At 46.3% G+C, this 14,623-nt stretch overlaps 1 protein-coding gene across 4 annotated transcripts in view; it reads right to left on the reverse strand.

Annotated features, from left to right (window-relative positions):
- The window catches only part of GOLM1 (golgi membrane protein 1), a 49,942-nt gene that overhangs the window by 33,663 nt on the left and 1,656 nt on the right, over positions 1-14,623 (reverse strand). For 2 of the 4 annotated variants that reach the window (XM_077749562.1, XM_077749561.1), the window contains exons 2-4: positions 10,159-10,240; positions 8,826-8,974; positions 6,873-7,052 (exon numbers count right to left, since the gene is read on the reverse strand). In XM_077749562.1, the coding sequence (XP_077605688.1) occupies positions 6,873-7,052; positions 8,826-8,954 (309 nt within the window). In that variant the 5' untranslated portion in view covers positions 8,955-8,974; positions 10,159-10,240. Of the gene's footprint in view, positions 1-6,872; positions 7,053-8,825; positions 8,975-10,158; positions 10,264-14,623 lie in introns of those variants that run through there. The other 2 variants (XM_077749563.1, XM_077749564.1) reach the window with 2 other exon arrangements.

A 14,623-nucleotide genomic window follows, 5' to 3' on the forward strand; every position in this document is an offset into this window, starting at 1 on the left:
ACTGATATCCCTTTCTCATATTGACAACTCATGAAGCAACTATACCAGAAGTTATAGAAGGAAACATTAACATGCATAATTGCATTCATGTAGTCAAATCATCTTAACTATACCTATTTCTGCAACAGACTGGGAAGCAGAAAAGAAGGGAAATGAAAACAGGTCCATCTTCAAGGAACAGCTGAAGTCTCATGTGAAGTGTTTACCATCAAAAAAAATCAGGGCACGTGGGTGGCTCAGCTGGTTTGAGCATCCAACTTCGGCTCAGGTCATGATCTTTCGGTCTGTAAGTTTGAGCCCCACATCAGGCTCTGTGCTGACAGCTCAAAGTCTGGAACCTGCTTTGGATCTGTGTCTCCCTCTCTCTGCTCCTCCCCAGCTCATGTTCTGTCTCTCTCTCTCTCTCAAAAATAAACATTAAATTTTTTTTTTTAAAAATCAGAAGCTTTGGTTCAAATGTTAAAAAATCAGTACAGAAGGGTGCCTAGGTAGCTCAGTTAAGTGTCTGACTCTTGATTTTGGTTCAGGTCATGATCTCATGGTTTGTGAGATCGAGCCCCACGTAGGGCTCTGTGCTAAGAGTGGAGCCTGCTTGGGATTCTCTCTCCTTCTCTCTCTCTCTCTCTGTCCCTCCCCTGCTCATGCTCTCCCCCACTCTCAAAATAAATAAATAAACATTAAAAAAAAGTCAGTAGGATTAATTCAAATTATCAAGACAGAATCTGACCAGTCAATGCTCTGGCCAACTGATACATGTAACAAACTTATAACCACTGAAATTCTTAATAGTGGGGTGAATGGGTCAAACAGGCGATCAGGGACTAATGAGAGAGCTCATCATGATGACCACCAGGCGATGTAAGGAAGTGGGGAATCTCTATGCTATACACCTGAAACTAACACAATACTGTATGTTAACTATACTGGAATCAATATTTTTAAAAAGTTAGTAATAGTGACTATTTTTGGGCAGGAAGAGGGAAAAAACAGAGAGGGAGAATACAGGAGACCTTAACTTTGCAGTATTTTTTGTTTTAAATAGTTTCTGGCGGAGGAGCACATAGGTATGAGCTTATTATTCTTTTGACTTCTCTGCATTCCTTGCTTTCAAAATAAAACTGTTCTATGTCTTAGTACAGCACCACAGCACAGCTATCCAGGGCTCACGTGAGGTTTCACACTGGCCCACCCATGCTGGGTGATGTGGGCAGGGGTGTCAGAGCAAGCCAGACTTGGTACTGAGGCCCTGCACACACAGCCATACTCCCACCTCGGGGAGCTGGCAACCTTGGGGGAAAGTAGTGAGCAGTAAGTTTCCAACTTGGCACACGTCCTAAAAAATTTCCAGGATTCCAGTAAACATGGCTAAAGATGTAAGAAATATCTTACAAAAAAAAGTATTCACATCAATTACATCATAACAACACTGCTAAATCATTTTTAAAAAACTGTATCTCTTGGGGAGCCTGGGTGGCTCAGACGGCTCTTGATCTTGGCTCAGGTCACAATCTCACACCTCATGACATCAAGCCCCGCGTTGGGCTGTCAGTGCTCCAGTACACAGCCAGCTTGGGATTCTCTCTCTCTTCCCCTCTCTCTGCCCCTCCCCCACTCACTCTCTCACTCAAAATAAATAAACTTACAAAAAAGAAAAACAATTGCATCTCTTAGTCATAATGCCCGTAACCTAATTTCCTCTACTTAAAATCATTTCATTGAGGAAGGGTCAAAGAAATAAAAATAAAAACCCTGATAAGGCAATTTTATTTTTAAAAATTCAATACTGCAAAATGCCCAGCATCTCCATCATCGGTCTCCAGATAAGCTACCAGCATCACAAGGACCAAGCACTTAGAAACAACTGTGCACATGCACAGTGTGTGCACCACCTTTTGAAAAACTTCAATTTTCTCTGAGGCCCAACATCCAGAGACTTTGACCCAGTGTGTTTTTAAGAACCTGTTATTTGCCTGCATAAGCTCCCAAGTGATTGTGATATGCTACCTGGCAAGGCCTGGTTTCTTGAAAACAACTTCCGTAACAAGTTTGTTCCTAAGTGCCAACTTGATAAGCTCAACTGATAATTCTCCATAACCGATACTAGTGAGTGACAGGCGCATTCATAGGGAGACTAGTCGCCCGATCACAAGGTGACCTCACCTCCCAAGGCCCAATTCCTTTTTTTTTTTAATGTTTATTTTATTTTTGAGAGAGAGAGAAAGAGCGTGAGCAGGGGAGGGGCAGAGAAAAGGGGATACACAAAATCTGAAGCAGGCTCCAGGCTCCAAGCTGTCAGCACAGAGCCCAACACAGGGCTCAAACCTGTAACCATGAGATCATAACCTGAGCTGGAGTCAGACGCTTAACCAATTGAGCCACCCAGGTGCCCCTCACAAGGTCCAATTCTGAACCAAACAGAGAGAGGGAAAAGACACCAGAGAAGCAAAGGAGACCAAGCCTTGGCCCAAATGCTCTCCCACAGAACAGGACTACTAATCAGCAGCAGAACCCAGCCTTATTACCAGAGTTCTGCCTCTATCATTCACACCTGTGTTGTCCCATATTCGGCTATTTAAATGTAGTTAAAACTAAATAAAATTCAAACTTCAGTTCCTCGGAGCTACTAACCACAGTTAAGTTGGTCAACGGCTGTATGTACCAGGGGATCTATTAGACCACCAGATGACCCTCTATCATTCTGAGAAAGAGCCTCATTCCAATTCAAACTACAAGTACTACCTTCCTAACGTAAAATTAAAAAAAAAAAAAAAACAGAGATAACATACTGGGGTGACAGACCAGCCCTACTTCTCTGAGAACTTCCTGGCCATATTTGAAAGCATCAGGTATTTTTGCTGGAAAATTTGGAATGAGGGCCAAAGGAGAGCTAGCAGGAATACCACGGTCTTTTGAAGCACAAGAGATACATACAGGGTCCCATCACCTATTTCAACAACTGTGGAATAGGGCCAGACTTGTTTCCTGCAGCCCCACCATGCCCCCATGTTATTTAGGTAATGGGGAGCTCTGGAGGGCCGCACCCCCCCCGCCCCCGCCCATGGCCCTGTGTCTTCACAGAGCCAAGGGCGGCCCACCTGTGGGCGGTCCAGGGTCTAGGCCTCATCCTGGGGGGTGGCTGTGAATTCTGTAAGCCTGAGTGACAATCTCATGAGGCCGTTGAGAGAAATACAGGGCACAATCCCTGTGGAATTCTTACCCTGGTGCCTGGCTAAGAAGAGACTCTGTGAACGTGAGCTCTCGTCACTGGTGTGGTGACTGTCACTTATTGCATTCTTCCTGTGGCCCAGCTGCTTTGTTTGCTCTCCGTTCTCATGTACACCCCAGCATATTTTTAATCCTTTCTTAAAGGCAGGGCAATTTTGTTTCATGGTTTCAATCTGGGGGGAAAAGTCTTACCAAAAAGAACAGCATTACCACTACTGATGCTGGGGTTTACTACTACCCCTAATTCTGTGCTATTATTGTTAACTACGATCACTGGGACTAGTTGTAATAACACTTGCTACCCAGTTTTGAGCTTCTAGTCCATGTCAAGCATTGTGTTAAGCCTTTCATAAATATTATCTCACAGAATCCTCACAGTCACACTATAACGGGGATTCTGTTGTTATTCTCACTCCAGAGCTGAAAAAACAGGCCTAGAGAACATAAGTGATTTGCCTGATATCATGGAGCTAAGGAAAACAGGATCTGAACCCAGGTCTGCCTGACTGAACACCCCATGCCTTTTACCACCACACCAAGCTATAGCTCAGATCCTCCTAGAAGTAAGAAACTAGCCCTCGCGCCCCCCAAATTAAACAAACTTTATATCATATATTCTAAACGTTAAAAACTCCAAATGAAAAGTGACTCTTATTCTTCCCCAGAGGCTGGCTGGCTGTTTTTCACATGTTTGTTTCATCCTCTTTACTGGGACTCCTCAATTTTCAGTATCTACCATTAAGTTGTTAAAAAAATTTTTTTGTTTGTTTTATTTATTTTTGAGACAGAGACAGAGCATGAGTGGGGGAGGAGCAGAGAGAGATACACAGGATCTGAAACAGACTCCAGGGTCTGAGCTGTCAGCACAGAGTCCGACGTGGGGCTTGAACTCACGAACCGTGAGATCATGACCTGAGCTGAAGTTGGACTCTTAACCGACTGAGCCACCCAGGTGCCCCTACCATTAAGTTGTTTATTGCAAATACAAGAGCCTCCCCCCACCTTGAATCCCCAAACAATTCTTGAATTGGGTGTGGGGCAGGACAGCTAAGACCTTGCATTATGCCCCCTTTTAAAAAGAAGCCGTAAAACTGAAGTATTGAGAACTAAGGTGAGGGGCACCTGGGTGGCTCGGTAGGTTAAGCATTCAACTTTGGCTCAGGTCATGATCTCGTGGTTCATGGGTTCAAGCCCTGCACCAGGCTCTCTGCTATCAGTACAGATCCTCTGTCTCTGTCTCTCTCTCTCTCTTCCCCTCCCTTGCTTGCGCTCTCTCAAAAATTATTAAACATTTAAGAAAAAAAAAAAAGAACCAAGGTGAAAGAGTCACTTGGTTTCCGGCCGGAAGATGTTCCCTCTCATTTCTTCCTATATTGGAAGAGCTTTCCAGGAACTCCAGAGCTCAATCATATTTCAAACAATTCCAAGTTTGTGACTGAAATGAACCAGCATTTCTATCTTGAGGACTCACCTGTGGGATGATGCTTCACTGACTGCATTATCTAGAAATCTCTGTAACAAATGGTTTTATGCAGCACCTTCTTTGAGGAGTGTGCCCACCCTATACAGGAAGCCTAGTTGTTTGCAGCCCATTTTACAGAGGTCTGGAGCCAAATTAGTGTGTGCACACACTCAAGCAGAATGCCCACAAGCAGAAATTAACCTGCGACCTCTTTTCCTTCTCCCCACCCAAACATGGACCCACACTTTCATGCAACAAACAGAAATACTCAGATGTTTGGAGGAGACTGAACACAGTGAGATTATCACTCCCAGAATTTTGGATTTCACAGGCCAGTAAAATTTCAAAAGCACTTGGTAGACTGACGGAGTTAAGAAAACAAAGATATTTACATTAAAAAGGTGCTGGGGTGGGGGGTACCTGGTTGGTTCAGTCATTGAAGCATCAGGCTTCAGCTCAAGTCATGATCTCACAGTTTGTGGGTTCGAGCCCTACATCAGGCTCTGTGCCGATAGCTCAAAGCCTAGAGCTGCTTTGGATTCTGTCTCCCTCTCTCTCAGCCCCTCGCCCACTCACTCAGTCTGTCTCTCTCCCCCTCTCTCAAAAAAAAATGAATAAACATTAAAAATGAATAAATGAAAACAAGGATACTTAAGAGCAACAACCAAACACCACACACAGACACACACCCATCCTACCTTCCATTGCTACCATTTCAGAAAGAAAAACTTCAAAAATAAAAACATAGAAAGGCCAGAGGCTCAGAGTATAAGACCAATCTTCCTAAGGAGGAGAGTTCAAGACTCAGATAATGACACACAGACGTACACACAGAAGTGCTCACGCAGGCAGACAGATGAAATGTCCCCCTTATCTTTCCTCACTCCCTGCACACAGGAACAACTGCTTCTAGACCCCGCTGGGTGCTGAGGAAGCACTCAACGGGCCGGACAGTCCCTCCCACCTGACCCTGGTCGGACAAGGAGCCCATCTCAGCCCAGTCCTCTGGTCCCTCCCGGGTCCCCTTCCGGCCCAACACTCCCCAGTTCCCACCACACACTTCCTTCCTGACCCACCAGAGGCCTGAGGGCCTAGACCTTCTCTGCACATCAGTAAAGCCCATGAGGAGTTTCTGCACACTCTATTGCTGGAGAATGAACTCGTTCTCCCCGAAATCCGCCTTAAGGGGTTCTGTGTCCACACTGTGAGGGATGTCTAGGTCCTATCCTAATCAGTTCCAGGGGATTTAAGGAGCATAAATAGTGCCACCCACCTATAAGAAAAGTTAAGAAAAATGAGGAAGCACTTTACTACAACACTGAAAATGGAAAAATTTCCAGAGAAGAAATACACATTTGTGAATGTCGTATGTGAAAAGAGCATTTCTCTAAACCAAAACCGCAATGAGATATCCCCTCACACCTGTCAGCGGCTAAAATCAAAGAGACAAGAAACAACAAGTGCTGGCGAGGATGTGGACAAAGAAGAACCTTCCCACACTACTGGTGGGAATATAAACTGGCACAGCTGCTGTGGAAAGCAATATGGAGGCTCCTCAAAAAATCAAACCAGAAATACCATGTGATCCAGCGATTCCACTTCTGGGTATTGACCTGAATACAAATATTGATTTGAAAAGATACTCTATGTTCACTGTAGCATTTATTCACAATAGCTGAGGTATGAAAGCAACCCCAGTGTCCGTGGATAGATGAAGGCACAGAGATGACGTGGTACAGATATACAATGGAATATTACCCATTCATAAAGAAAGAATGAAATCTTGACATTTGTAACAATACAGGTGGACCTAGAGGCTATTGTGCCAAATGAAATAAATCAAGAGAAAGATAAATATGCTTTATGATTTCACTTACCTATGGAACCTAAAAATAAAGACTCATAGACAGAGAACAATCTGGTGGTTTCCAGAGGGATAGAAGGTGGGGGGTGGGTAAAACTGGGGAAGGGAATGAAGAGACACAAACCTCCACGCCTAAAACAAATAAGGCAGAGACACCATGTACAGCACAGAAAAAAGTTAATATGTCACAAAACGATCAAGAGGCCCATTCCACATCATCACAGAAATCCCCACGTGGTCGCTCATTCTCCCATGGAGAGCAATTCGATGGTGTCTCAACTGGTACCTGGAGAAGCGAGGGGGAACCAAAGCGGGCCTTGCCTTTTCATCCTGGTATATCTTGTTGACGCTCTCCAGCTGCGAGTCGTGGCTGGACTGGATCCGGTCCAGCTGCTCCCGCTGCTTCTCCAGCTCCCCCTGGAACTCGTTCTTCTTCAGCTCCACCGCGCCTCTCTCGGCGGCCGCCCTGCGGACCCTGCCCTCCAGCTCCAGGATCCGCGTCTACAGGGACACCACGGGCTTGTGAGGGAGAACCCCGCGTGGACCCTGAGGGCCTTCTCCCTCCCTGATGCCGGCACCAGGGCCCAGAGCCGGCGGCACGCAGGTGGTGCAGGGCCCCTCGGGCAACCCTGCTGGACCTTCCCTCCCGGGTCCCCTTCCCAGTCGGACACCCCCGCTTCCTAACTGTGCCAATGCCTGGTGCCACACACCTTCTCTGGAGGTTCTGCAAAGCCCACATGGAATGTCTGCAAATTCTCTTCCTAGAATAAACCACTTCCTCCCAAAAATGGGCTTTAAGGGGTTCTGTCTGTTAAGAACAATACTGGAAGTGAAGCGTGCAGGACTATGACAGGGGTTTCTAGAGAAACAGTGTTATTAAGTAGAGGGATTCACTCCTCTGGGCTTCCTCATGGCCACTAACCTCCAAGAAAGTACCACCACACCCCTCCTAGGGGCCCCAGGAGGCTGGAATGAGGGAAGTACATAAAGTGCCACATGCTTTACTAGGTGCTCAAATATTTAGTTCTGTTTCCCTCCCTTGCTGACAGAGCACTTAACTCTTTGGCAGACAAAACCTCTGAAGACAAATTCAGTGCCTCAACACTGGACACCAGGCCCACATCTATTGAGAGAGAACAGCTCCAGTGGAAGATCAGATGAAAGCACCCCCCTCAAGGGTAGGCAGGAGTGAGGATGCTCAGATGGGATGGGGTTTCATGGCTAAGAGCCCAAGCTCTGCCACTGGAAAGCCCCCACACCAGCAGTGGAAAGACTGGGTTGGAATCCGAACTGCTCTTGTACTTTACCTCTCTGTGCCTCGGTCTGCCCACCCAGGAAATGGGGAGAATGAAGTCCCAAACTTAGAGTTTGTGTACAAATGTATGTAAAGCACTGTTAACAAGTATTCTCACACCAGTTAACATGGCAAGGAAAACTTGCTTCAGGACTCCTGCCAACAGGAGTCATGTCTATACAGTAGGGGAGAGACTGCTCTACTGTGAACACATCTAACACAGCTATGGGTTTAGAGCCAACAGAGTGAGGGGTCAGTGACTGGAAAGTATTAAGAGGAAAACATGAAGGGCAGGAGGGTTTCTTGCTAACAGGAGGCCAAGGGCTCAGACTTCAAGGAAGAGGGAGCAGGTGCCTGATCAGATATCAGGAGGTAGGGACGACTTAGCAGGATTCTTCGCTAAGTGGGGTGGGCCAGCTGAAGACAGAAAGGGTGTGGGGAGGCCAAGATGGAGGCCTAGTGAGGAACGGGAGTCAGAGTCTGGTCAACAAGAGTCTCTGTCATTGCTTAACACCTGCCTGACCTGCGATAGCCAACAATAAAAAAGGAAAGCTAAAATTCGTATCCTTAAGCTGCCAGTAACAAGTGGTAGCTCTACACACACATTTCTCACACCCATGATGCAGGTACATTCCCAACACTGCTGAGACCCAGGGTGGACTGCGGAACTGGACAAGCTGTGGTCAGTATAATCAAGTAAGTGGCCTTCCCAGAACAGCCCCAGTGGCTTGACTAAAAGCAGAGAGGGGCAGCAATCCTAAATCACAAAGAGGTCCTCCCTCACCCCAGGGCACAGCTGGTGGGCGGAGTCCAGCCCCAGGCTGGGGGTGTGGATATGTGGAGGCCCAAACTCAGGGTACCGAGGGCACAAACCACTGAGCATAATGCTTCGGGGGGTGGTAAATGGCAAAGCCCTAAGACCCTACCACTTGGCAACTTTCAATACATTCGGACACCCATGCGAACAAACCAGCGGACACCTGGAGATCCACACTGCGGGAGCTGGCAATCCAGTAGTTGAAGCCCAGGACGATGATGCAGGCCACCAGGGCGGCCAGCACCAGGGGCGGCGACTTCATGCTCCTGCGCCCGTTTCCCAGTCCCATCATCTCAAAGGCTGGGTGAGAATCTGTCAAAGAAAACAAGCAAATAAGCCGCCACACCAGCAGTGCTGTACCCAAAGCAGGCCACGGCCACTGTCACAGCCAACGGGAAGGCGTTTTTGCCTTTAAGACGAGAAGCCATCCAAGGAGAAGACCACGTGGACAGCGCCCCCCCCAGCCCACACTGGTGTGCGTCCCTCCACCGGACCCCCCCGTTGGTGGGCCAGGCTCCCCAGGACAGGTCCATGGGAGGGTGCATCATCTTGAACACCCATCATCTGCTGGCTCGAGACCACGGGCACATAATAATTTCTTGTGCACCTCAGTTTCCTTCTCCGTAAAATGGGGATAAGTGTAGTACCTGCCTCTCCAGTACAGGCTGGGAATTAATCATCTCTGTAAACAGCAGTAGCAAATATTAAATGCTTCCATGCCACTTTAGGCGGGAACAATCCATTTCTCATTATTCTCCAAAGAGGCCTTTTTGATTGGAGTCTTAATAAGAGAGGGTTTTTCACGCTGGACAGAATTACTAATAACACCCAATTAAAGCATTTGTCGAGCAAAGCCAGGAAAGAGCCTGGCACTGTGGATGCCTGCCGAGTAAGTCCCAACAGCGGTGGACCCCCACCCCCACCCCGCCCCTCACCCCTGCAGGGCGCTGCCAGCAGGAGGCGCTGGCCCAGACTTGCTCTGAATGCCTGCTTCTCTCTCCACTTAGCAGGAGAAACACACAGCAGGACTCCCCTTCTCCAGAGAGACCCAGACACAGCTTACAGGAAGGGAGCCAGCAGCTTTGTTCCTGGGCTCCAGCCCAAGACCAGGTCCGCCTAGATACCAGCACTGGGCATAAAACACAAGGAAAGCCGACCTTTCCAGATGGCTTTGGTGAGCCAGATAAAACAGGACCTTATCAGAGGGAGGGCGGCACGCACAATAAACGTATTTCTGAGAATAGGGACGTTTTTAAGCCAGGTGTGGGCCACAAGGGAGGCAGGAGGGAGGAAGGAGAAGGGGGGAAGGAAAGACCACGCGGGACTCAACCTCCAGGTTAAGTTCACGTGAGTAAGCACAGAGAGGAGCTGATGGGGCCGGCTCACGCCCTAAAGTATTTCTATCGAAGTGTGTCGCCAGGAGACCTCTTCCTTCTGAAAAATTATTACTAGTGTGGGAGTTTCAATGGAGATAAATGCGCACCCTCGCAACTCACCCGAAATAAAGCACCACCAGAATGCTGAAGCTCAGAACTGACCTCAGCCTCTGCCGGGGCCTTCCTCACCAGCTTCTGGTCTCTCAGGATGAAAGCAGAAAAGAACTTTGTAAAAAATCGATTATCAGCTGCAATCAGCAAGCACTGTGCATATTAAAGGAGAGTAATGCTCAGAAATCCTGAACTTCTGGAAAATTCTTCGTTGTCTGCCAATAACGTGTTTCCACTGCCTTATATCTGATTTCAATCACAAGTCTTTTTCTACACGTTTTAAACTTTAAAAAAATAAATATAAAACTACAAGTGCAACTGGGGAGAAAAACACACAGTAAAGTGTGAAATTGGAAGGTCTCCCTCTTCCCACCTGATATCAGCACCCCTCGTATTCAAGGTGCTGTCAACCCTCACAGGACACCACCACCACCTGGGGCCCAAGCACGGGCTCCACTCCTCCACTCCCAACTCAGCGGCTTTAAAGGCTTTTTTAATATTTTGGAGAGTGAATGAGGCAGACAGAGAGACAGAGGATCCAAAGCAGGCTCTGTATTGACAAAGCGGGGCTCGACCTCACAAACTGTGAGTTCATGATCTGAGCCAAAGTCTGATGCTTAACTGACTGAGCCACCCAGTCGCCCCTCCAATTCAATGGCTTCAGAGAAGGGCCCAGGTATTGGTATTTTTCAATCTTCTCAGGGGAATTCTAATACACAGCCACTCTTCCAGAGGTCATTCTAAATGTTTCTTAATGTATAAACGAGCAATGACATACAGATTTTTAAATGCAAACAAGATCATTCACACTGTTCTGTAAATGTCGTCAATCACTTAGTAATACACCTTTATCGTACTTTTCCTAGTGGCATATGATGGTGTGCCCTTTTCTTTTAAAAGGTCTGAATGGGGCACTACTGTGCCACGACTTATTTAACCAGTCTCCTGCAGAGGACCATTCAGGATTTTCTAGGCTTATTTCTAAGCATGCTGCCACGAACACCCTTTCACATCCAGGTCTGTGTCTGCAAACTCCTATCCAGGTGTGCCGTCCCTATCCACAATCCTGAAATCCAAAATGCTCTAAAAACCCAAAGGGACTTTTAAAAACTTAACCAGCAATAAAACCTGACCTGAACTCAGATCAAGGTCTGATCAGAAGTTTCGCCTGAAACTACTTACAGTCTTTATCTTTCTCCCTTCATGTGAATATTCATATGTTTTGCTGCAGAGGGATTAGTGTCTGATATTGGGGTGCTGCTGCAGATCCTGCTGGGGCTGTCATGTAATATATAAGCACATCTTATTATCCTCTGAATTCTGAATTCCAAACACAGCTGGCTTCCAGGGGCTCTGGGAAGGGAGGGTGAACCAGCAAGGAGCTTACTGGGTGTAAGGCACTGATCAAGTGTTTCAAATATAGCACTCACTGAATCCTCCCATCAGCTCTGAGGGGGCCACTGGTCACCCTCATTTTGCAAGTGATGAACTAAATCACAGACAGGTGTAGGCAAATTTCAGTAAGTGGTACTGCTGGGTCATAGGCATTTAAAACTGATAAACCTCGGGGCACCCAGGTGGCTCATTTGGTTAAGCATCTGGCTTCAGTTTAGGTTATGATCTCATGGTTTGTGAGTTTGAGCCCCACATCACAGAGCCCTTTTCGGGCCCCTCCCCTGCTTGCCTGTGCACATGCATGCTCTCGCTCTCTCAAAAATAAATAAACATTAAAAAAATTTTATAGATCTTATTGCCTCCCAAACATTTAGCAAACTACAAAGGGCACATAGTGGAGACTCCTGTCAGACATCACTTTAGCCAGGTCATCAAGGTAAATGGCATTACTGAGCCACACTGACATCATATACCACCTAATACAATGCACTAGGAGAAAAGTTCAGGGGAACTTAAACTGAGGGACCTTCTATGAAACACCTGACCAGCACTCTTTGAAGTGTCAAAATGATGAAAAACAAGGAAAAGACTGACAAACTGTCAGAGACACAACAATTAATTAAGGCGACTGGGAACCTTCTGTACTGTTTTTGCAACTCTCTCATAAATCCAAATTCTCTAAAAAAATGTTTGATAGATCTCATTATATTGGCTTTCAAAGCAGTTCCAATAATTTACTCTCCCACTAGTATGAGAAATGTCTGTTCTGTCACACAATAACACACAAAATAAAACTTTTTAACCTTCGGCAATCATATCAGTAATGATATTTTAAAATACATTTCCTGGGGCACCTGGTTGGCTCAGTGGGTATAGGATGCAACTTTTAATCTCAAGGCTGTGAGTTCAAACCCCAAGTTGGGCATGGAGTCTACTTAAGAATACATTTCTTGGGGTGCCTGGATGGCTTAGTCAGTTAAGCATCCGACTCTTGATTTCAGTTCAGTTTATCTCACAGTTTGTGGGATCAAGCCCCATGCAGGGTTCTGTGCTGACAGTGCAGAGCCTTCTTGGGATTCTCTCTCCTCTCTCTCTGCTCCTCCCACCTCCCCATCCTGGCTCGCTTGTTTTCTCAAAATAAATAGTTTAAAAAAATATATTTCCTGGGGTGCATGGATGGCTTAGTGGGTTGGGAGTCTGACTTCAGCTCAGGTCATCTCGCGGTCCGTGGGTTCGAGCCCCGCGTCGGGCTCTGTGCTGACTGCCAGCTCAGAGCCTGGAGCCTATTTCAGAGTCTGTGACTCCCTCTCTCTCTGACCCTCCCCTGTTCACGCTGTCGCTCTCTCTCAGACATAAATATGTTTCAGTCTGAGACTCCCTCTCTCTCTGACCCTCCCCTGCTCGCGCGCTCTCTCTCTCTCTCTCTCCTAGAAATAAATAAAACATTTAAAAAAAAATACATTTCTTTAGTTAAAAGCATAAATGAGCATCTTTTCATTTATTGGTCATTCGAATGTTCATTTTGGTAAAATGTCTTTTCATATTTTCTGCCCATATTTAAACTTTGGTGCTCATCTTACTGAGTTATAAGAGCTCTTTGTTAAATCTTCTTTCATGGGATTACCTTTTTTTTTTCCTCAATTTTTCATTTGTTCTCTTTCTCTTTGAAATTTTTTGCCCTTCGTTTTTGGTTCTGGGTGGTGGTTTTAAACTAATCTAATCATGTCAGTCTTTTATTGTATCTGGATTTTGTTTATACTTAGACATTTTCTACTCTAAGTTTAGAAATACATTTACCTCATCTCCACTCAACATACCTATGATATCGTATATTTATTTAAATTTTTCATCCACTTGGAATTCCCTTTTGATGTAAGAGGTAAAAAAATACAGGTTGGGGGTTTTTTTTGGTTTTTTTTGGGGGGGGTTGTAATGGCTGGTCAGTTTTGTCATCAACCTTTACTAAAAATCTGTTTTTACCTCAGGCTTCTAAAGCCTATCTCTATCATATCCTTAATTCCCTAAGACTATATTTCTAGATGGGGTCCTTGTATGGTTTTGTTATCCCAGTAGATAGAAGTCAATGGATGGGTAGACCACAAGTCTGCAAACGATATAGACTCAATTCTCACTTCAAAGGAAGTGTTCTGATGATCATTCAATATTCTCCTTTCTTGAGCCAGTTAATTAAAAATGTTCTGAGCAACCACGAAGAGACAGGTGCTGGGCTAGCAGCAAGCAAGCAGCTCAGGGCAGTGTTAACAGAATGGACTCTGGAACCTGCTGGCCAGTGTGGGACCCTGGTTCCACCTCTCAAGAGCCACAGGACCTATCTGGGCACCATGGTCCTCCTCACAAGGTTACTGTAAGGGTTACACGAGTTAAGATATGAGAAGGGCTTAGAACCACATGTGGCACATAGTACCTGCTCAATAAATGCTGACTATTATTATTATTATTACTGTTATTATTAGGTATGAAAAGAGGATTAAGAAGCCACTTCTACAGCTAGTCTCCTCATTTGATAGCGAAAAGGTGACGAGTGTCTTCCTTCCACCACTATGCTGCTTTACAGGAACCACTCTTATGTGTTCATCCTGTTGACTCTGCTGTCGACCAAAGCCCAGCAACCACCATCACCAGGTGCTGACTGCCGGCCGCCGCCGCAGCTGTGAGCATCCCAGACCAGGACCACGTTATGAAAGAGGTTCGAGGAAGCCCCTCACTAGGACCCAGTGAGTGGCTGGCCAGGAAGGTGTGCAGCCCCCCGGAAGGCACAGTTAGGAAAGCCCTGAGCTCCCAGTGGACACAGGACCACCCAGGTAAGAGGGTGAGATGGGGAAGGAAGACTAGCCCTGAACTTCTGGCCTGTAAGGTGCTTCAGCGCTGCCTTCCAGGACTGCTGAAAATAGAAGGGCACTTACAGACTGGAAATGCCAAAGCCTGAACAACAGAGACGGTAACTCAGAGCCACAGAGTACAGATGGCAGGTACCTCAAACACTCTCCTTCCTTTACCTTGAAAGTGCTGCGGACCTAGGGGGTGACAGTACAGGTAGGAGACACACAGCCTCAGGTAT

This window comes from Crocuta crocuta, unplaced genomic scaffold, assembly GCF_008692635.1.
Source record: "Crocuta crocuta isolate KB4526 unplaced genomic scaffold, BGI_CrCroc_1.0 scaffold99, whole genome shotgun sequence".
Classification (NCBI taxonomy): Eukaryota; Metazoa; Chordata; class Mammalia; order Carnivora; family Hyaenidae; genus Crocuta; species Crocuta crocuta.